The 21,462-nt window shown below is 51.0% G+C and overlaps 11 protein-coding genes across 11 annotated transcripts; 6 read left to right on the top strand and 5 right to left on the bottom strand.

Annotated features, from left to right (window-relative positions):
- Positions 1 to 84: 84 nt before the first annotated feature.
- Positions 85 to 926, top strand: N7468_001330 (uncharacterized protein; the record flags this gene model as incomplete). The annotated part of the gene is made up of 3 exons (XM_058470627.1): positions 85 to 439; positions 507 to 799; positions 876 to 926. 3 exons carry the CDS (start codon positions 85 to 87, stop codon positions 924 to 926), a joined length of 699 nt encoding a protein of 232 aa, XP_058333768.1.
- A 663-nt stretch (positions 927 to 1,589) lies between these two features.
- Positions 1,590 to 2,162, top strand: N7468_001331 (TVP15 family protein; the record flags this gene model as incomplete). Its single annotated transcript, XM_058470628.1, has 3 exons — positions 1,590 to 1,609; positions 1,726 to 1,841; positions 1,900 to 2,162. 3 exons carry the CDS (start codon positions 1,590 to 1,592, stop codon positions 2,160 to 2,162), a joined length of 399 nt encoding a protein of 132 aa, XP_058333769.1.
- A 1,620-nt stretch (positions 2,163 to 3,782) lies between these two features.
- On the top strand, positions 3,783 to 5,416 carry sreA (siderophore transcription factor SreA; the record flags this gene model as incomplete). The annotated part of the gene is made up of 3 exons (XM_058470629.1): positions 3,783 to 4,024; positions 4,080 to 4,594; positions 4,647 to 5,416. 3 exons carry the CDS (start codon positions 3,783 to 3,785, stop codon positions 5,414 to 5,416), a joined length of 1,527 nt encoding a protein of 508 aa, XP_058333770.1.
- Positions 5,417 to 7,554: 2,138 nt separating this feature from the next.
- Positions 7,555 to 7,896, bottom strand: N7468_001333 (uncharacterized protein; the record flags this gene model as incomplete). The annotated part of the gene is made up of 1 exon (XM_058470630.1): positions 7,555 to 7,896. One exon carries the CDS (start codon positions 7,894 to 7,896, stop codon positions 7,555 to 7,557), a length of 342 nt encoding a protein of 113 aa, XP_058333771.1.
- A 26-nt stretch (positions 7,897 to 7,922) lies between these two features.
- N7468_001334 (uncharacterized protein) lies at positions 7,923 to 8,552 on the bottom strand (the record flags this gene model as incomplete). Its single annotated transcript, XM_058470631.1, has 2 exons — positions 7,923 to 8,135; positions 8,538 to 8,552. 2 exons carry the CDS (start codon positions 8,550 to 8,552, stop codon positions 7,923 to 7,925), a joined length of 228 nt encoding a protein of 75 aa, XP_058333772.1.
- A 948-nt stretch (positions 8,553 to 9,500) lies between these two features.
- On the top strand, positions 9,501 to 10,719 carry N7468_001335 (D-isomer specific 2-hydroxyacid dehydrogenase family protein; the record flags this gene model as incomplete). The annotated part of the gene is made up of 4 exons (XM_058470632.1): positions 9,501 to 9,820; positions 9,877 to 9,929; positions 9,985 to 10,066; positions 10,119 to 10,719. 4 exons carry the CDS (start codon positions 9,501 to 9,503, stop codon positions 10,717 to 10,719), a joined length of 1,056 nt encoding a protein of 351 aa, XP_058333773.1.
- Positions 10,720 to 10,772: 53 nt separating this feature from the next.
- On the bottom strand, positions 10,773 to 13,202 carry N7468_001336 (fungal specific transcription factor domain-containing protein; the record flags this gene model as incomplete). Its single annotated transcript, XM_058470633.1, has 5 exons — positions 10,773 to 11,697; positions 11,744 to 11,914; positions 11,978 to 12,549; positions 12,616 to 12,901; positions 13,111 to 13,202. 5 exons carry the CDS (start codon positions 13,200 to 13,202, stop codon positions 10,773 to 10,775), a joined length of 2,046 nt encoding a protein of 681 aa, XP_058333774.1.
- Positions 13,203 to 13,632: 430 nt separating this feature from the next.
- N7468_001337 (zinc finger MYND domain-containing protein) lies at positions 13,633 to 14,709 on the bottom strand (the record flags this gene model as incomplete). The annotated part of the gene is made up of 1 exon (XM_058470634.1): positions 13,633 to 14,709. One exon carries the CDS (start codon positions 14,707 to 14,709, stop codon positions 13,633 to 13,635), a length of 1,077 nt encoding a protein of 358 aa, XP_058333775.1.
- A 696-nt stretch (positions 14,710 to 15,405) lies between these two features.
- N7468_001338 (metal-dependent hydrolase family protein) lies at positions 15,406 to 16,755 on the bottom strand (the record flags this gene model as incomplete). Its single annotated transcript, XM_058470635.1, has 1 exon — positions 15,406 to 16,755. One exon carries the CDS (start codon positions 16,753 to 16,755, stop codon positions 15,406 to 15,408), a length of 1,350 nt encoding a protein of 449 aa, XP_058333776.1.
- A 434-nt stretch (positions 16,756 to 17,189) lies between these two features.
- On the top strand, positions 17,190 to 18,781 carry N7468_001339 (uncharacterized protein; the record flags this gene model as incomplete). Its single annotated transcript, XM_058470636.1, has 4 exons — positions 17,190 to 17,267; positions 17,326 to 17,531; positions 17,586 to 18,348; positions 18,404 to 18,781. Coding segments are annotated over 4 exons (1,425 nt in total), but the record flags the coding sequence as incomplete, so codon positions are not given.
- Positions 18,782 to 19,624: 843 nt separating this feature from the next.
- N7468_001340 (FTR1 family protein) lies at positions 19,625 to 21,005 on the top strand (the record flags this gene model as incomplete). The annotated part of the gene is made up of 4 exons (XM_058470637.1): positions 19,625 to 19,655; positions 19,707 to 20,277; positions 20,327 to 20,858; positions 20,979 to 21,005. The coding sequence occupies 4 exons, from the start codon at positions 19,625 to 19,627 to the stop codon at positions 21,003 to 21,005; spliced, it is 1,161 nt and encodes a 386-aa protein (XP_058333778.1).
- Between the last annotated feature and the right edge of the window lie 457 nt (positions 21,006 to 21,462).

A 21,462-nucleotide genomic window follows, 5' to 3' on the forward strand; every position in this document is an offset into this window, starting at 1 on the left:
TCTCCAAAGATCCTACGTGGTTTCTTAGACTCTTAATTACATCCACACACCTCTGCATCCAATACTGGCAGACACTCAATTACAATGCCTCGCAAGAACGTGGATATTTCATCGCGGATTGATTCGGTGGTCTCCAATTTTGGCCAGCTTCCATTGGCTGGAACACCTCTAGGGAAAACCTCAGAACTTACAGCCAGTCCTGAGATTATACTAGCCATGGCAATGGATGCGATGGTCAAGTCGAGACCAATTTCGCATGATCTCGCCCAGAGAACCACCAACCGATTGATCGAGCAAGGCTACCATCATATCGATGTCCTTTCAAAGAGCACGTGGGAAGAACGGACTGACGTGCTCAGAGAAGGAGGCTATAATCGGTATCGCGAGCAGTGCTCAACAAATCTAGGCAGTCTTGCAGACCTCGTGACGGACAAGTATGGTATGTAGGGTCCACCCGCATGACTGGATGTTCTGGAAGTAGCAGGGGCTGAAATACGACGGCCTAGATGGAGATCTGAATCATCTACTACAGGCTGCCAATGGCGATCGAGAAGATGCTCGGGCATTGATGAAAGAAGTCAAGGGTGTAGGTGATCTTGGGGTGGAACTGTTCTTCAACAATGTGCAAAGCGTTTGGCCAGATATTGCACCTTTCCTCGATTCGAGAAGCTTGAATACGGCGGCAGAGATTGAAATTGGACAGGATTTGGATGCGATATACGGGGCCCTGGGTCGAGATCCGAAGGAGATGAGTGTTTTTGCAAACGGCCTATCTACAGTGCGGTTGGAGAAGAAACATGTATGAAAATGGCTCGATGCCTAATAATTTGAATTTGAAACCATCGGGGCGCTTCAGCTTGGGCTCGGCCTTGTAGCTTGCCAATCGGGGCATCGATACAGACCTGCGCAAGTCATCTCAGCTGTAATGTGCTACGTCTTTCTACCATAGCAGCTACTTGTATACCTACCGTAAAGGTACCATACCTTCTAGTGATTTGACTGGTGGCGTATGATCTGATCAGGCCCCCACCAGAACAAAGCACTGCATGGCCCCTGCTTAGTATGGTCGGACTAAATCATCCGTCCCATGAATATTGAGAGTGGCCATATCTATTGGGGCCGTATATGGGAGTTGCCTAGTGCCGACGGCGGCCTCAACCAGCCACTCACGTGATATGCCCAGGGCCTTGGCAAAGCCCGCTGCATGCGACAGCTCAGCTTGCTTCGCGACCCTTTGATTCCTGTATCGTCCCCCTGTTCCCACTCTCAACCCAAGCATTCTTGGCCTTGTCTGTGTCAAGCTTCAAGGTATGTTTGCCTATTTCAAAGCTTACGATCCTCCCATTCCCAAGTCCGCTAGGCACGACGGGCGGCTGTTATTTTGCGTTGCAAACAATCAATAAAAGCCATTCTATCGGAGCCACCAACTGAGCCACCTCATACTAATAAATCGCTAGTGACCATTCAAGCCACTTTTATTCTCCGAGCCATTGCTTTAGCTTCTAAACCCACCTGGCCGTTGAATCGATACCGGAGATCCTGAAAAATCACCCGAATCCAACGGAAGCCAACCTCCTCAACCCATCAACATGGATTTCTCCAACATCTTGTACGTAATTGCTGGTCTCCCTGAGACCGATTTGATATTTGCGAGTCCAAATGGAGGCGAAAACTAGGCTTTGTACAAGATTGAGTTCATATGGACTTGCACTAACACCCCCTCAGTCGACTTGTCAACATCGCCGTGGGTGTTATCATGGTGCTTGGCGGGATCAGCCAGTTTTTCCCCGCGTCAATGAGCTCTATCATTGTCGGTGTTTACGTGATTCTTTTTGGTCTGAGTAAGTCGCAATTCCGCGCCTATATACGAGATATACGAGATGTGCTAATCGATCGCAGTTGTTGCTGGCCTCGAGTTCCTGCCCAACGTTCCCGACTACGCCTACCGCTACGCTTCGTTCCTGTTCTCCTTCCTGGGTCGTGGTGTCTTCTACATCTTCGTCGGTTCCATTTTGATCCACGGCCACGTCCTCCGGGAGATCGCCGCCGGTCTGGTTGGAGTTACCGGTGTTGGATACGTGGTTCTGGAGTTCATCCCCTCCATCGAGCCTCCTTCCAACATGCGCGAGTCTGACCAAGGCTGGGGCGCTGAGCAGGTCTAAAGCTCTCACGAGACGAGATGATGAACTGCCTCACCAATACCAGTGAGCCACGCTGTGATTGAGTATGGGTGGGACTCCTGCCTCTTCATTTCACAGTTCGACGATTCCTTCACGAAGCCAGTGGCTCTTTGTCCCCTCGAAAGGGATTGCGCTTGGAGCTGGGCTATGTTAGAGATGGACAGCTTTGGTCCTTTGTAATTCTCCCTTGCTCTTATATTTGTCTAATTCTGTGATGTGTGATACCTGTGGATGTACTATACCAGGAGACGTGAGATAGAACCCAATTTTTGTCATTTTTTTTTGGCCCTTTCTCAGCGTCTATCGCGATCTTATCTCTCGAACTCGAATTTGCCGTGCAGGCTGCTTATGTCGGTATCTCCGACCAGTTTGACGTCGGCAAGACCAGCGTGGCCTCCTGGGATCCACCGGAGTTTACCGCTCACCAATCAGATCACTCACAAAAGCGATGACCGTAGCCAGAGTCTTCTCTCTGCCAATCAGCGCGCGCACAAAGATGCTTGCCTGCGCACTGGCCCGATTTCGCCTCCCTTGGAAAGTGATTTCCACCGGTCTTTGCCCCCCCTAAACTTCATCAGGAATCGGTGGGGTTCTTTTTTTTTTTCACTTGCAGTCTGGGGAATGAAAGATTCGACGTGGAAACAAGAAACAAAAAAGTGCCAGCCCCAAAAGTACACAACTTGGGCTTTAGTGTAGTTTCTCTGCTAGGCTGCTCGGGGGGAAAGGTACCAACCCCGAAATGGTGATAGATTAGATGAGATAGCGATCCTCGGCAACGATGCGATTAGACTGATATGATAGTCTTCGCCGATCCCCCCCTTCGTAGATCGATAAGCCCAAAACCCTCCGTAATCCCTTTGCTCGAATTCGCGAGTCTGGATCTTTCGCTTATTTGGCTTCCACTCAGGTCCAAACTCAGTCTCAGGGCTCTCGATCTCCTCTAGCCCCAAATCTCTTATCTCTCCACCTCTGTTTCTTTGATCCCCATACTTCATCCCTCCCGGTGATAAACCACCTGCAGGCCCCTAGCCCAACTTGACTCAGTCCCGGTTAGCCTCCTGCACGCTGCGTTCTTCCCCAACTTTTCTCGTGCCAAAAAAATCTGCCTTCAACGCCCGTTGCGTGGTCAGCTGTCTCGCGACCATCACCTGACCGAGCCAGACCACTGGGTCGCCACATTCGTTGATCATATTGGGCCTCACATATTGGCAAAAAGGTGTGGCCCGATTCCTGTCATCTTCCTCTTCAGGATCCCCCCTTTAACAAATCCCCCCTGCAGTTCGCTTCGGAAGTCTTCAGGCCGCATATCTCCATCAACGTGCCGTACCTAAACGCCTGCTTGACCGACATTTGGACCCTGGTGAGACGGTGAATTCTGCTTCCGACTGCGGTACGACACCACCCTGACTTCGTACTTTCTCTCCAATTATTCCCCTCGCTTCTGCCGTTTGCCTTTGTCTCAGCTCTCCGCGATCGGCCCATACTCATACTTCTTTTCCCCTTCGATCTGCGGAGCCTCCAACCTTACACTGAAGAGTTGGTTATGCTAGCATCCATTCCCATGGAGACGGTGCGCTCTTCCCTCGGGACTCTGGCGCTTCTATGCGGCAGCCATCGGCGGAGGATTTAGATGCTGCTCAGCAGTTGATCTCGTCGGCGCAGGCCGGACGGGAGCATATGGCAGATCGATATGGCGGAAGCCCCGCCGTTAAGTACTCTGGAAGTCCTACGCCAGATTATGCCCGTGGGCCAGTACCAGGTTTGGAGGACCGGGCAATTCCTCAATCCCAAGAAGGCACCTCCCCACGCCAGAAGGATACTTCGTTTCTTGGCCATTCCTGCAGGTACGTTCTTGAGGGTTGACATCTGAAGGTGGTTCTCGAATCTAACTGTTTGTAGCAACTGTGGTACTAAAAGCACCCCTCTCTGGCGACGATCTCCCTCTGGTGCTATGATTTGCAATGCATGCGGTCTTTACTTGAAAGCCCGCAATGTCGCTCGTCCCACGAAGCGAAACCAACGAATGCCCATCGATCTCGATGCACCTGGCAAGCAAAATACACCCGCCCCAACTACCGACCATACAACGTCTGGGGGAGGTTGTGGTGGCTCCAAGGGTTCTTGCCCCGGTGGTGGAAGTTGCAACGGGACTGGAGGTGCAGAGGGCTGTGATGGCTGTCCAGCTTTCAATAATCGCATCTACAAGTCCGGATCTCGCGGTGCAGCCACCACTCACCCATGGGGTCGACACCATGCAGAGCCTGAGCCAGCGGCCCCTGCGGAGGCGGAGGCGCCCGCTAAGCCGGCAGCTACTGAGAATAATGGGAATCTGGTAGCGTGCCAAAATTGCGGGACGACTGTCACCCCTTTGTGGCGCCGGGACGAGCATGGACATCCCATCTGCAACGCTTGTGGTTGGTTTAATTCACATCAACTCCGTGTTGGCCGTAAACTAACATCACATAGGACTATATTACAAACTTCACGGTTGCTATCGTCCAACAAACATGAAGAAGTCCATCATCAAGCGACGGAAACGAGTCGTCCCTGCTTTGCGAGATCAGTCTCCTACAGCGGCTACACAGTCATCGAACGGATCGTCTGCCTCGCCTGAAGCATCTCCGGCTGCTCTGACCCATGCCCACGAAGATCATCAGCGCTACATGAGCAGTGAGCCTGCAGATCCATATCATATCATGCCAGGGCGAGGACCACACGAAGATGCCCCTCGACCTTTGCCCTTTGCCCCGCCGCCTGTGGATTTCACAAGCTATCACGTCAACTCGGCTCCTGTGCACCATCAGCTCCCTAAGTTGTTTGAGCCCGAGCGGCTAGGTCCTTCGCCAGTTTCGCAGTATGGGCGACGATCTGTTTCTCCGAATACGCTGAATCTCCCAAAGAAGCGAACCATTACCGAGGCTGCCTCGGAGGGACATCCTGCGCCTTCATTGGAATCACGGTCAATGCAATTACCCCCAATCATGTCTGCCGCCAATCCTCCACCTCCCGAACGTCTAAGTTCCATCTCTACCATTCTGGGTCAGCCAGATACTCGGGACGAGCGCATGGACCATCCTCATGCAGCTCGACCACCCCTCTTGCAACCCCAGACACTGCCCGGCATTGCTTCATTTTCGGACGCCGAACGTGATCGCCGTGCCCAGCTCGAGCGGGAGGCCGAGCAGATGCGAGAAGCTTTGCGTGCAAAGGAGCGGGAGTTGGCTCAAATGCGTTGATCTACCCGGGCAACTCTTGTCTCACTTGATGACACGAATGTTATGAAGTTTTGAATTTGTTTCTGGTGGAATTTCGTTCACCCAAAAGGCGCACTGTTCGGAGGCCTGCGCAAGATACCACTGATCTTTTTGCTGGGACTATGAATCCCTAATTGTGCCACTATTCCCCTTTTCTAATCAAAAAGTGCCCGAATATGAATTGTATTTTACACCGGATCTCTTCTTTCTTTAATTTCTTCTAATTCCTTGGACAAGAATTCTTTACACAGGGTATTTAGAGTACTTGGATGCTTACGTACATCTGCAGACTTGAGAAAACATATTTTCGTAGTAAATCATCGGCCATTGACGGTTCCAAGATTGCTCAACCCTTAATGCGTGGCGTTGCTGAAACCCCCCATATTAACAGTATCATCGCTCTATATTTTAGGAAACACCAGTCATTCGGACAAGCAAGGGGCTACCTACACCGATTCAGGCTGCTTGACAAAAGTACGTCTTATCCGAGTCGAGTCTGCGGATCCCCTTTTGACCGTTATCAGCTATGGAGGTGTGGGCGATCTTAATTTGGGGACGTGTTTTTCGAATGGCCTAGGCCCGGGGTCATATTAGACGATCTAGACGGGGTTGTTTGTGCAGACGAGAAAGTCCCAGTACGGAAAATATCCCTTCACCTTTGAATGCGAGTCTGTAGATCCTTGCTATCCACGATTTACGGCTCGGAGAGGGGCTGTTTGCGAATGGATGGCGTTGTGCTGAAGTTGTTCCGGGGACTACTTCTGGCTGCTCTCGCCATTTATAGGCAGCAACACGAGAGCAACATCGGAGCACGTTGGTCAGGGTACTCGTATACACTACTAGATGATTATGAATGCTGATGAACGCCACTTATAGCATCAGTTTGGCACTTAGGCTCCATGGATAGTGCGTCTTACTGTAGTATGATGTTGACCAAGCTCTCTATCCGAACTTCAACAAATCATAGTACTTCGATCTTTTGTCCGGCCCTCAGGCTTCCGAAAATGATAAAGGTCGTTCGGGGTTGCTTATGCATCTTACGGAGAAAGGACTTCTACAAGTGTCTGGATATCAATGAACTTCTGAACTTCTGAACTTCCTTTGTGCTACATCTCTGTCATACGACCTCAAACTTTAAGAAACAAAGATCGGAAGCTGGAAAAAGGTCACCTGAGCCCAGGTGAGTCCAGTGAGACTCAGTGAGCTTCCTTCGCCTCAGATGTCTTTTCTTTCTCTATTGGGGTTATTAGAAGCTATTCCTCCAGACTGAGAGTAAATGAGCTTACTTTACTCGAAGCGAGCCTTCTTGAAGCTGCGACGCTCACCTCGGCCCCAGTACCCTTTCCGCTTCTTGTCTTCGCCTTCCTCCTCCATTTCGGTTATGATCTTCTGTTCTATGGATTAGCAATAATCCAATCCAATCAAGTCTACCACCACTTACGAAAATTCTTTCGGTGAGATCTTTGCGGAAGGACTCCTTTTCTTTCTTCTATGAATCCAACCATGGTTAGCTCGGGTTCATGGAAGACAGCCACATTAGAATTCTTGCCTCCGCCTCGTTCCGCGCCTTGTCACGCAGGGACTGCTGCAGGGCCTGTCCAGTCTTGGGAGCCTTTTTCGAGACCATGGTCTTGGTGGGGGGCTGCTCAAAGGCCTGTCCATGTCCAGGCTTGGGAGCTTCCGCCGAGATCAATGCCTGGGTGGGGCGTTGCTCAAAGGCCTTTCCAGACTGGGGAGCGTTCTGCGAGGTAGTTGTTTCGGTGGAGGACTGCTGTCGACATCAAGCCACGGTAAGCCTTCGCTCTTGGAGCATAATCACATCAGAAATCTTGCCTTCTCCCTGTCCCGCGCCCTGTCACGCAGGAACTGCTCGAAAGTCGGTGCACGATAGGGAGCCTTCGAGGTCGATGCCTCGGTTGGGGCCTGCTTCCCAAATCCATGGTAAGTTGAAGTTCTTGGAGCATAATCGCAAAGACGTGCCTTCTCTTCGTAGGGTTCCAAGCCGCGCGGAGACGGTTCAAGAACCTGTCCAGACTGGGGAGCGTTCTGCGAGGTAGTTGTCTCGGTGGAGGACTGCTGCCGACATCAAGCCACAGTAAGCATTTCTTCTTGGGGCATAATCACATCAAAAAGCTTGCCTTCGCCTTGTCCTGCGCCTGGTCACGTAGGAACTGCTCAAGGCCCTGCCAAGACTTGGGGGGGTTCTTCGAGGTTATTGTCTCGGTGAGGGACCGCGTCCCAAATCCACGGTAAGTCGAAGGTCCAGGAGCATAATCGCCAAGGTGTGGCTTCTCTTCGTAAGGTTCCAAGTCGCGTGGAGACGGTCCAAGAACCTGTCCAGACTGGGGAGCCTTCTCCTTGTAGAGTACCAGTTCACCCGAAGACTGCTTAAGAGCCTGCATAGACGAGGGAGCTGTCGAGGTCATTGTTTCGGTGGGGTCCTGCTGCCGAAATCCAGCCATGGTAAGTTCATGTTATTGGGTCATGATCACATCGCAAGTCTTGCCTTCGCCTCGTTCAGTTCGAAGCCGCGCGCGGACTGCTTAGGAGCATTGCCACGCTTGAGGGCCTCGTTCTCCTCTGTCAAAATTTTCACGATGGCGAGAGCCTGTCTCAGAGCGAGAGCCTCCTTCAGGAATTTAGCCATGGTTAGTTCAAGCTCTTGGAACATAAGAACATCGGATGTCGTACGTTCTCCTTGCTCTCCGCCTTGGCACGCAGGGACTGTTGAAGGGCCTGGCCAATCTTGGGGGCCTTTTTTTTATTTTTCGCCATTGTTTGCGTGGGGACCTGCTTGAGATCTTGAAAGCTGGAAGAAGGGATGCAAATTCTGTTTGGGGGGGTTGGGGGGGTTGTGCGTGTTGAAAGAGGGTAGAAGAAGGAAAGAACTTCGAGGACAAAACAGTTTCCAGGACAGCGACGCGTTTGCGCGTCGACGGACTCTGGTAGAACCCTCCACTAGACCACTGCATAGCTCCTGCCATACTAGGAGCGCTCAGAGTCTCAGCATCAGTGAGTGTTTCATCTCAAGTCGCGCAGGAGCTATCCGCTACTCAGCCCGCGTCCCTATGGTTCGTACATACACTAGAAGAGATGGGCTCACTTTATTTTTTACCATGAACAATCTTAGAATTGTGCCATGCAGGTAGTCTCGCGAACAAGGATCTTGTTAAGAGTGGGTCATATGCTTCGTGGAGATGGAGGATCGTCACTGTCAGTGTTGAGCCCCATCACATCTATATTTCCCGGTTGCAGCATCTACTCAAACTCGCCATGCCGGGATGTCCTGCCTAGAAGATTACAGGAAGGGTGCCTTTGAGTTGCCTAGTACTACCTGGTGACGCTGGTCGCAAATCTGTTGATGAAAAGGTACTGCATTCCCCTGGCACGAGACCCCAGATACTTGAGTCATGATGTTGTGGACTCTTTTCTACTCGATCACATTGGCATAGTATCAAACCCTGACCATTCAAACTCGGACTTTGACACATTCAATTTGAGCTTGTTGTAGATGTCCTCAAGTCACCGTGGTGCCTCCATCAAATTCCATGAATTGTTGCTTATTGACTATTGGACTTGGGGGTATTCACCAGTCGCGTCGACGTTTGATATCAGTGCGTCTAGTACGGACTACTAGTAGGAAGACCAGATACTCCTTGTATCTTTATAATCCTCCGATGTTTTCGAGACGATGAAGAGTCTGCTAGACCTCGGCTGACCTGTTTGACCAATGCACGAAATCTAGTATGTCCCGATATTCAAACACTCCTATCGTGCATCTGCCACGATTGAGAATAGCGTTGAACTGTGGCGTGCTCGATAGCCCCTCGGGGCATTGAAGCGCCCCACCGGCGCTATTCTGGTTCAAGTTTAGCGGCGGATTCGTCATTCCCGACTATCTATCATGCTTCGGACCTTTTGGAAGCGCCATCGAGGCTTCCAAGGTCTTTCGTTGCTCCAGATCCTCTCTGGACGGATTCTCTTACACACCACATCACCTGGCACTTGACCGGCACTCTATCAGAGCATCTTCACTTCGGACATATATCGAGTCTCTTATTCCGAAATGTCCAAGCAAAAGGTGGTAATCCTGTCCCCGTTCCCAATCTCCGAGGAAGCCCGGGAGCGATGGCGCCGGAAATTCCCAAACTTCGACTTTATCTTCCATTTGAAGACTTGGGGAGAACCTAGGGCCGTGGAAACAGTCCCCGACGAGGACTGGAAAAAGACTGTCGCTCTCTTCACCCCGTCGGCCTTGCCCGCGCCAGAGCAAGTCCCGAAGCTTCAATTTGTCCAACTGAGTAGTGCGGGGGCAAATATGATCATTAATCACCCTCTCTACAAAGACACAAACATCACCTTCACTTCCGCCAAAGGCGCCTATGAGTACGTGGATTCCCGCTTAGCCGCGGCAGTGGGATCATATCGCTAACAGGGTGCAGTCCCCAGATTGCTGAATGGGCCGTGTCGACTTTTATCGGAGTTAGACACCATCGTAAGTTACATCAAAGGAGATATATGATCGGGCATAATGGCTCATTGGTAACCAGTCTATCGGTATCACGAGCAGCAAAAACAACGCCTTTGGAATAGGATCCTTGATCCAGTGCCTAGCTCGGTTGGCCAGACTGTGTAAGTCTTCACCGGCGCAATTAGCCTTTGGTGCCCTCTAACCGGGACTTAGTGGCATATTGGGTTATGGGAGCATCGGCCGGCAGGTCGCAAGGGTCTCCCAGGCTCTTGGAATCAAGGTCCATGCCTATACTCTCCACCCAAAGAATACCCCGGAGAGCCGCCGTAGCGAATCGGGTCTAGCAGATAACCTTGGCGACCCTGAAGGGACCATTCCGGAAAAGTGGTACTCCGGTACGACGAAGGAAGAGCTTCATGAGTTCTTGGGGTCAGACCTCGATTGGCTCCTCATCTCGGTTCCTTTGACCGCAAAGACGAAGCACCTCATTGCCCGTGAAGAACTCCAAGTCCTTTCCAAAAAGAGGGCATTTATCTCGAACATTGCAAGAGGACCAATCGTCCAAACTGACGATCTCGTCGAGGCGCTGGAGAATGGCTCGATCGCCGGAGCAGCTCTTGATGTCACTGACCCTGAGCCTCTACCCAAAGAACACCCCCTATGGAACGCGCCAAATACCATCATCACGCCTCATATCAGCGCATTTTCTACTGCCGCTCCGGATAGAGTCCTTCGGATATTTGAGTATAACCTGGAGCAGCTGGTAGCGGGGAAGAAGCTTATTAACATCATAGACCGAAAGGAAAATTATTGAATAACAGGTAGTTTCAGAATCATTTCAGAATGTTCACTCCAGCATTACATTATCTACAGATCCAGAGAGTCCAATCCAGTTAAACCCATTAGAAATGTTTCATCGCCTTGGAACCCTGTGAAAAATCCATCTTCTGTCGATAAATTGGCGAGCGGTCGACCCATCGCTTGATCTGCAAAATTGGACTGTGCCATGGCCCCAAGAGACAACGCATCTGTTTCCCACGGTATTCCAGCTGCCGGCTGCAGATCCTGCCAAAGCTCCGCTTGTCGACTAGCAACATTGACTGACATTCCCGCCCTCAAGCTGAGCTCTTGATCATCTTCTGCTCGCTCTTGCACAGCTATCCAGGCTGCCCATTGGTTATATTCAGATCCTGAACTCGTGCCTACCGAGTTCTCGGTCGAGACAGTTGCGCGGCGTAGCTTCTCAGCAGCCTCGTTTGTGATCGACTGGACAGCCTGTACGAACTTGACGCCTAGCTTGGCCGTCGTATTTCCCTTGGCCATTTCGACGAGACACTCGAACCCTAACTTCACTCGGCTTTCGTAGCCAACGTCCCGATCCAGGATACCCGCAATCAAAGTGACAATGGTGGCGATACTGCAAGCTTGGAAATCTGTGAAAGAGAAGCGGGTGATATTGTTCGTTCGGGAAAGACTTTCAAAGAGTGCCAGCATTTTTCGAGCGGCTTTTGTACAGACTTGAGCTAGCCTTCGAATATTGGCACCGACCTCGACGCACCCAGAATCAGGATCGAGAATCTGACGCAGTCGACTTCGAGCAGCTGTGACCAGCGCCACTTTACCCAGGCTAATCCATGCATAGTAATAGTTGATATGGAGATGGAAGATTGTGCGATACTCGGGGGATTTGGGCATGTGCTCCAAATGGAAATCGGATGGAAGTGATTTTTTCCAATTCTTGAGATCCGCTTCGAGTCTCGTCCTGTCACGTTCCTGCATTCCCAAATCACCACTACTCCTTTCAGCGCGGGCCATGTAATATGAAGGGTCAATCTTACCTTAAACCTGCTATCCGGTCAAAAATAAGTATGAACCGAGTATACGCCATCTGGAATTTGATGTTGTCATACTTCTGGACCCGATCGAATGGCTCACAGGGTGCTGGCAGGGGAATAGTAATTACATCCGCACTGATTGAGCGAGGTCTATTGAGCTTGATAGATGTGCACCTAATTGCGCGATTAGTCTGGATTATAGCCATGGTCCTCAAATTGCGACCACAAAGCACTGACCTCTCCAGAGAATATATTGACCATACCAAGCGGCGCCTCACTTCCCTTTCCACCTCGCCCAATTCTATGTCCTCGGATTGAACATGAAGATCTGCTGCTAATGCTTTTCGAAGGGCCAGACCCATGTATACGTAAGAAGAGCCGATCGCACTCGCTGGCATCAAGTAAACACCGAGGACAAACACAGCTTGTATAGATCGTATACAAGGCTTTTCGATAATATCGGGTACGAGGGCCTTTGCGTGTCGGTAAAAATGGCGTCCGACATCCAGGTTTTCCTTCAAATGGCTGACCGATGAGGTTTCCGGTCTTTCTAACGGAGTCCATTGGCTTCCCAGAGCAAATGAGGCCATTGCAAGACAGACGAAGCCAGCATCCCATCTCAACGGCGAGGCTGGGTTTGTATAGTACTGATCAAGCTCTGATAAAAATTGATTTTGGTCAAGATAGAAGAATGAGTCCGTGCCATGGTTTATGAATACCGAGATAAGGAAGTCCGCCACTTGCCTAGGGGGGGAAAACCGCAGCTCGAAGTCTGACAAGTTCAGGGGGGGCGGAGTTCTCTCGGGCGACTCATGCGCTATACTTGATGTCAGTATTTAGTGATACCCCTATATCAATGATATCTTCGCGCTTACTGCTTGCAAAGCAGCCATATCATGTCCCCCTATGGCGGCCTGTGTATCAAGCGAAAATGCTTCTCGAAGCCGAGATAGAAAGGCAGGCCATAAGACTTTCTTCGTTTGATCGGCAACGACATGCCTGGAAAGTCCTTGTGATACCTCGGAAGCAGGCGAGAAAAGTTCATGGTTTTGTGATGGGGCGGTGGTCCCAAGAAGATCCTGCGTGGGGCTCTTAGCATGGGGTAACTCTTGCGATGTTGAAGGCTCTGTAGATGCCGACAAAGGTGAAGGCGATCTTTCCCTGGGATCAGTTAGTCGACTCATAGAGTCATGCGAGATAAGGTAATAAGCCTCAGCAAAAGTACCTTAGGAACTCGCACTCTAGATTTGCCAGGGAACAACGCTCACACTTCCCTCCTGGAACCTCTATGCATTTACTTTTCCTTGCCTTACAGCGTTTGCAACTAATGATATGAGTGTCAGACCTACGCAGAGGACTCGCTGACTTACGCTCGAGCGGCTCGTTTGCGATTCTCGTCAGTGACCCTTCGGCGCTTCTTGCGGGCTTCTGCGGAAGTACGCGTATCAAGACGACCCGACATCATGGGGGGCGCAATCACAGGAAGGCCGAGGAGTACTTGAGCAGTTTTCCGAACTTGTCGGCAATCTGACTCGGATATCTGCCGCTTTATCTACCCCCGCATTTCTCGACGTCGCCCAGCCCCACTTGAGATAGCAGACTCCCTCGTATAGGGTATGTGAATGGACTTGACTAGCGTGGCTGAGAGCGGCTTCGGAGATACTAGTATACTCCGTAGCCGCTTACTGCTTCCTCCTAATTGTAGCTTTTAGGCTCCTTCTAACGCCGGGAGTCACCTAACGCCGGGAGTCACCTGGCCTCTATTAGGACTATGAATAGGCGATGCTGACAAGGTCAACCGATAGTTAGGATTCAATTCCTGCTTGCGAAACCAAACTGATTTCCTCTCTGCCAAAATCATGGCAGATCTAAAACTTGTTCCAAGTTCACCGTCAGAGAAGTTCATCCAGCCTCCCGTGAATCTTGAAATTGATGAATTGAATTGCACCAGGGGTCTCAAGCCAGGCAAGGATAGTCTCGTTCAAAGTAATCCGCATCTCTTCATCCGATCCCAACATAAACGCGCCTGCGGGCCCCCGATTTAATGCTTCTTCAGGATTGCTCATAGCAGGCCACATGTGCTTATTTTGCTCGTCAATAATATCGTACAGCTCGTCGATCTGTTTCTTCAGGGTGTCGATCTGATTTGAAAGCTCTTGACCATTCACGAGGTCGTCTCGGGCACGAAGAGCTTGGCTGGTTATAGCCTTGTTTCGGTGCTCTTTGAGGTACGCATTGAGAAGCTCCGGCGGAGGGGCCTCCTTGTCTCCATTGGCCTGATAATCAGCTTTCGCTTGATCGAGGTAACCGTCCATGTTCTGGAGTTTGAGGATTTCGATCAAAAGCTTGATTTTCAGTAGAATCAAGCAGACTCGTTGTGTCAGGCCGAAATTCTTGCGAACGAAATCGACGGGTTCAAAGACGTCCGCATTCTTAATGTTGAGGAAGTTGGTCACGTAGTCACTATTCCAGTCGAGCGTTTCATACCATTTGATAAAGTCATAGCAGTCCTGGTCTCTGTTCAAACGCAGCAACGCACCCGGAACTGACCCGCGGACGCCCATGTTGTCGCCCGGGCAGAGACGTAGGATCTCCATGTAAGTGTCTAATTCAGCCTGCACGGCGTCCGCATGGCGGATCATTCTTATTTTCTGGCTGAATTTCGACATTTCCGTCATGTACGGGCGGGTCTCGCGAATTTTCCAGAAATTGCCAATGTGATTCACGAAAGGGTCGTCGTCCTTAAAAACCGGGTTGTTGATCAGAGCTTGTTTGGAAGCTTCCACAGATTTGCGAGCCTGCCGAACACCATTGCAGGCCGATTTATGCTCCGGCCAGTGCTGACGTTGATGGTCTTGGCCGCAGTATTGGAGGATCCTGCATCCCGAGCAACGACGCAGATGCTCCGCCTTCTCGCACAAGGGGCACCCGGTGGGGAGGAGGAGCGTTTCCGCTTCAGAGTCCGACATGGCTCTGATCTGTGGGTCGCGTCGACGAGTCAGTGTGGGGTAACTGATCGAGGGGACCTTGGGGGTATTTCCTGTGTCTTAAATATAAGCGATGCCAGGAAGGTTAGGGAACTAGAACTCACAATGTCAGTAAATTTGGAGAGTCGACGCACTCGATTAGATGCCGTTGGCTCGATATTTGTTTGTCCCGTTTGCTTCACCGCCAACTTGAAGCGATCGGGGAACTATGAGACCGAGTTCCTTCAAGTGACTGTTTCGCAGTAAGTTCTCGCATATCGTTATGTGTCATGTCTCTGCGTATATGCAGTCCATAACGCAGGACCCAAAAGCCCCTAAATATTCAATTTGAGGTCGATGAATGCGCAGCAGCGCCCAAAGACTAAGTCATGCAAACCAAAGACTTCTAGCCTTCTGTGCTGAGTATACATCCCGTCAAAATACATGGGCACCTACTCGACTTTGAATACCAACTTGGATATGCAGCGCAACAGCCTGAGGGTGGTAATTAATCATCGAAGGCAAGATTCCGTTTAGGGGGGAAAAACTTTTTTCAACAACTCTTATCTCTTTTTCAGGTACGTGCAAGCAAAAAGATCATGTACATCTTCGAAGTTCGTCCCAAATGCTCTTTCATGCAATGTAATGAACCCCCAAGTTTTTCATTCAACTCCCACCCGATGCACCCATCTCTCATATCTAATTGTACTGGACTCGAATAGGAATCTCAGCGTCCTCGGGCAGTTCTGTCCAGCGGCTCTTGTACACACGCCCTTCTTTCATGACCGCAAGGACGTGTTCTTGTGGGCGGTCGAAGATAGTCACATCTTCGAGAGGGTTCTTGTTCACGAGAACCAAGTCCGCAAAGAAGCCGTCCTTGACCTGACCGATCGTGTCCTCCCAGCCCATCATTTTTGCTGGGTTCACAGTGGCACTCCGCAAGACCTCCAAGGAAGTAAGGACCTGGGACCGAAGAGCGAACTCGTGGGTCTGAGCAGAGCCCAGGGGCCCGAGCAGACCGGATCCAAAGCACATTTGGACTCCAGCGTCAGATGCGACCTTCAGTGCCTCCAAGCCGGATTTCAGGACGACCTGGTTTTTCACCTGCGACTCTGGGGGCAGATACCCCCGCCACTGTTCGGACGCCATTTGCGCGTACGCGATCAAGGTTGGGGTCAGAAACACTCCCTTGTGCGCCATGATCTTTGCCGTTGGAGGGTCGACAAAGTTCCCGTGCTCGATACCCTTCACGCCGTTGTCGATGCAGTGTCGAATAGCTTTCACGGTGTATGCGTGGGCGGTGACAAAGGTGCCCGCGTTATTGGCGCACTCGACCATGGCCTGGATCTCGGAAGCTGTGAATTGGAGATGCTCAAGACGGTCAGTCGGGGATGCGACACCGCCTGAGCCCATGATCTTGATGAAGTCAGCGCCGCACCGGATCTCCTCGCGCACAGCTGCCATGCATTCGGAGACACCATTACACAGCCGGCCCAGGTGGTTGTTACTGTGTGTACCGCCACAGCAGCCAGTCTGGTCATGAGAATGGCGGAGGTCGCCGTGGCCACCGAATTGGGACAGTGCGTGGCCCGATATAAACACTCGAGGCCCAGGGAAAACTCCTTCTTCGATGGCTTCCTTCAGGGCAAGCTGTGCCCCACCGCAGTCGCGAATACTGGTGAAGCCTCGGTGGAGCATTGAGGCTGCTGTGTATGGCTGACGGAGCAGATGAACATCATTCGGGTTTCCGAACGCCTTGGATAGATCGTTGAATCCAGGAACAGCGCATAAGTGCACATGTGCATCAAAAAGACCGGGGCTCAGATACAAGCCTTCGCAGTCGACAATTGTTAGATCCGTGGGCAGAGGATCTGGCAGCGAGGAAGAGACCGATTCAATCTTTCCATTGCGTGTTACGACTGTGGCACTTTTGATAATCTTGCCAGATTTGACATCAACCACATTGGCGTTCTTGAACAGATAGCCCTTCGGTTCTGGGCGAGCCCACGGCTTGACGTTGGAGCCGGGAACGGGGCTATAATCAACCATTTTGTAGTCTGGAGAGCTCGGTTAACAGAACTTGTCCAACTGAATAGGCATAGCGAGGGACTTACTGAAAGGTGATATTCCTGGATGGGGTCGGTATCGGCAATCTGCACAGGACAGATACCCGATCGCCCAGCGATAGTGCTGTCCCCGCAGTTTATCACCGCCTGTTTAGTTGATCATTGCCGGATCGATGATAAGAGCTCAGCCCTTGGCAAATAGCCATTCCAGCATGGTTTCCGCGACTTGTCTTATAAGCGCTGACTTTTGATAAACATGTCAGCCGATTGATGGGTAATAGAAATAAGCGTGCCCTCCCTCTTCATCTTTACGCGATCGCGTTCTTCGTAACGGACATACATACTATTTATCAATGGCCAGCTCCAAGGGCGCAGTTTCAAACAAAACCGAAGCCGACAAGCTAAGCACGGACGGAGTGGGGGGCTTATGAAGAGTATACCGTGGAAGAGCACAAGGCTGTTGTCCGGAAAATTGACTTGATCATTTTGCCATTCGTACGTTCATCCCTTCCTGCCCAATGGTGTACGAAGACTCATATGCAATTTGGATTAGATGTGCTTTGTCTTCTTCCTTCAGTATCTGGATAAGCAGAGTCTGAGCTATGCTGCTGTATTCGGTCTTCGGGAGGATCTCTCCTTGACCAGCTCGCAATATTCTTGGTCGAGCTCAATCTTTTACGTCGGTCAACTGGTTTCAGAGTGGCCATATATTTATTTGATGAGTCGGCTCCCACTAACCAAGTTTGTCGGCGCAACTGTGTATGTTCAAGTCATCTCTAACTGGGATCATTCATCTAACTGATTGTTTCGCAGAATTGCCTGGGGTGTTATATGCATGCTCTTATCTGCTCCTAGCAACTTTGCCGGCTTTGCTACCGTCAGATTCCTCCTCGGCTTCAGCGAGGGAGCGGTTTCTCCTGCTTTTGTGACCATCACCAGCATTTGGTACCGCAAGAAAGAACACACCACCCGGACTGCCCTGTGGATAACGATGAATGGTCTGGCCCAAGTGATTGGCTGCTTGCTCATGTACGGCATCGGCAAGAACTCATCAATTTCGATTGCTCCCTGGCGCGTTCTGTTTATCATCTGTGGCGCACTCACCGTCCTGGCGGGTATTGGCTTTTTTGTTCTAATGCCGAACGGCCCCAAGGATGCTTGGTTTCTGACAGCCAGGGAAAAAGAAGTCCTCTCATTCCGCCTCGCGCAGGATAGGGATGGCGGTGACAAGAAATCGTTCTCCATGTCACAGCTCCGAGAGGCCCTCTTGGATCCTAAGGCGTGGCTCGTTTTCTGGTTTGGCGTGCTGGTGACCATGCAGTCACCGGTCCTAACATTCGCGTCGCTGGTCATTGAGTCAATCGGATACTCGAGGCTCGATACTATGTTATACACGGCTCCTTCTGGAGCTGTTCAAATCGCTTTATTGTGGGTCGGGACCAGTTTGGTGTATATGTTTCCGCGCCAGCGAACCTTCGTTGTTCTGGCGTTAATAATACCTCCGTTAGTTGGAACTATATTCCTGCTGAAGCTCAGTCTGAGTGCTGAGTGGGGGCTCATTGTGGCTTCTTGGCTGGTAAGGACAGTCCCTGATGGAGAAAGTATTTAGAGCTCATATCCTCATTCCACAGGCTTCATGCATCACCGCGTCCATGTCAGTCCTCCTTTCGCTCGCCGCATCAAATGTCAAGGGCAACACGAAGCGATCTGTCGTCAACACCCTCTTCTTCATCGGCTATTGTGCTGGGTGTATAGGAAGCCCCCAGCTTTGGACTAAGTCACCAAAGTATACCGAGGGCGTGATTACCTCTATCGTGACTTGGTGTCTTCTATTCGTGGCTGTGGTCATCTATCGCGTCCTCTGTTCGCGCGATAATGGCCTCCGAGACAAATCCTCGGAACATGCAACCGAGGACCGCCTCGGGAGCAACCTCAGGCTTGATGCGAATGGATTGCCTGAAAAGGATTACACCGACAAAGAGGACCGTGAATTCCGGTACTCCCTGTAAATTGGAGCAATCTCTTCCCACCACGCAAGGTAGGCCGTCTAGGCTCTACTTAACTACCATGAGGATACTGATACTATGTGTCACATGTCAATTCCCCACTGCACTGGCAGTGGTCAAATTGAAAGAGTACCTGGTTTTTTAGCATAATTCACCAATCAATCTAGTCCTATTCTTGGCACGAATATTACTCGGAGATCATCGAAGAGGTGGTGCTTATACTGTATCCCGAGGCCATGCACGAGTCGACCTGGACAGTCCGGCTAGACCTTATGTAAGTAGAATCGTATGGTCCAGGGTTACCTAGCGAACCACACGTTGAATTTCATCCAACGTTGTGAGGCGTGTCAGCATTGTCGACTCACCTGTGGACCCATGGACCCATGGACCCATGGGCCTGACTGAGACTAAACTGTTATTGACTTTCTGGCCGAACCGCATGGTGCTAGTAGCGATCCGAGACATCGCAATTATTACCTACCAAACAGAATGTCCTCCACAACGTACGATTCTGTCGTTACGTCGATCATAAATCCTGACTCCTAGGCCTTGGGCCAATTTTTTCGGACCAAGCGAAAAAAAATTTTGTCGCAGACCGACACGACCCGGGGAGCCGTGATCTGCGAGCGCCACATGCCCTTGAACTAACGAAATTAGGGGTACGCAGGCTCCACCCACCAAGGAGTGTAACACAGATCGACTAGGTTCCCCTTTGTGGACGCAGTGCGATCAGATACCGGCTGTATGCTTGTAATTTTCGTTTTCCATGGGGCCTGAGCTCCCTTATCAATCTCGACGCCCCTCGTATGTGGGAATTTGACGTCCAACCCGAGCGACCTGGACACAATGGGCGATAACAAGGTCTTTGCGGTGACCGGTATGACCGCTTGCTCGTTCCCTCGTTCAATGGACTAATGCGAATATCTAGTGTTCTTCATCGTCTTTCGAGAATGCCTCGAGACGACTGTTGTCGTGTCGGTGCTCTTGGCATTTTTGAAGCAATCCTTGGGACAAGGAGATGATCTCACGGTCTACAAAAAGCTCGTCAAGCAGGTTTGGGTAGGGTGCGGGTTGGGACTGTTCATATGTCTTGCGGTCGGCGGTGGCATGATCGGGGCCTTCTACGGGCTGGGAACAGACACTTTCTCCGGTACCGAAGATATCTGGGAAGGTGTACTGGGTATCCTCGCTTCTATCATCATTACAATCATGGGTGCCGCATTGCTTCGTGTCTCCAAGATCCAAGAGAAATGGCGCGTGAAGCTCGCCAAAGCACTCGAACACGAGAAGAACACCAACGAAACGCGAAAGGGCCGACTCAAGCGGTGGATGGAGAAATACGTCATGTTCTTTCTCCCATTCATCACGGTACTCCGTGAGGGCCTGGAAGCGGTCGTGTTCATTGGCGGTATCGGAATCTCCTTGCCCGCTTCATCGTTCCCTCTTGCGGTTTTCTGCGGCCTGGCTGCAGGAGGTTTAGTCGGATATCTGATCTACAAGTAAGGCTCTTCCTGCAAGCGTACGTGCTCAGGCTGACCGGTCACCCAGGGGTGGACGAGAGACTTCCATGCAGGTCTTCTTGATCATTTCGACCTGCTTCCTCTACCTCGTCGCAGGTGGTCTCTTCTCGCGAGGCGTGTGGTACTTCGAAAACAACGCCTGGAACCATATCATTGGTGGCGATGCATCTGAGACCGGCTCTGGCCCTGGATCCTACGACATCCAGCAGAGCGTCTGGCACGTCAATTGCTGTAACCCGGAAATCGGAGGCGGCGGAGGCTGGGGTATTTTCAATGCTCTCCTTGGATGGACCAACTCAGCTACGTATGGCTCTGTTATTTCATATAATCTATACTGGATTTGTGTGATGACTGCCTACAGCTTGATGTTCTATCGAGAACGGCGAGGCCACTTGCCAGTCATTGACCCAGCTATGCGAAAGGTTGCATCATACAAGGCACGGACTAAGGCATTCGTCCTGCGTCGGCCATATGAAGATCCCCACGGCGTTTCGGAGCCCGTTCAAGCCAGTGGCGGAATTCAGCGAGGAGCGGTGGTGGATGAAAAAAGCGCAGGGGCCGTTATCGCGCAAGCTGACTCCTGATTGAGTTCGCGTCGGTCTGAGTGAAAAGGGGCACCAGGCCGAAGTGTCTACAGCTGAGTTTGTGACAACCCACATTATGCCACCATCATGCCACAGATAATGCAGGACTCAACTGCATCATGACTATTGCAAGTGCCACAAAACTAATATTATGATATTTTAAGTATCCATGTGCTGCAGGTCCAGAGAGTACTACGGGACTAATGCACTCATTGGAGATTCTGCATTACGCGCAAAAAACGCAGCAGAACCTCCATATCTGTGCGGTAGGGGGGAACCTGCGTGCATTTCAGGCCCCTTAGACAGGAGATTTGAATGGATTGACTGTGCGGCCACGCCAGATGGAATGGAGACGCGCTTGTAAGCGCCCGTACTAGCGGTAATTTTCCAAGCTTAGCAAAGCTTGAACGGGAACCTGACCGGTGGCTCTTGGTCAACAGTGATTGGCCAACAACATCAGATAATCTCGAGGCCCAGTCACCCTCGCAGATCTACCTTCCCAATCCGCCTTTTTTCGGCTACTGGGACCACGTCGAAACGGCAACAACCAGCAATTTCTACAGTGGAGGATCCAATTCGC

Source organism: Penicillium chermesinum, assembly GCF_028974085.1.
Source record: "Penicillium chermesinum strain IBT 19713 chromosome Unknown utg000002l:1.0-5270490.0:1.0-5274688.0, whole genome shotgun sequence".
Lineage (NCBI taxonomy): Eukaryota > Fungi > Ascomycota > Eurotiomycetes > Eurotiales > Aspergillaceae > Penicillium > Penicillium chermesinum.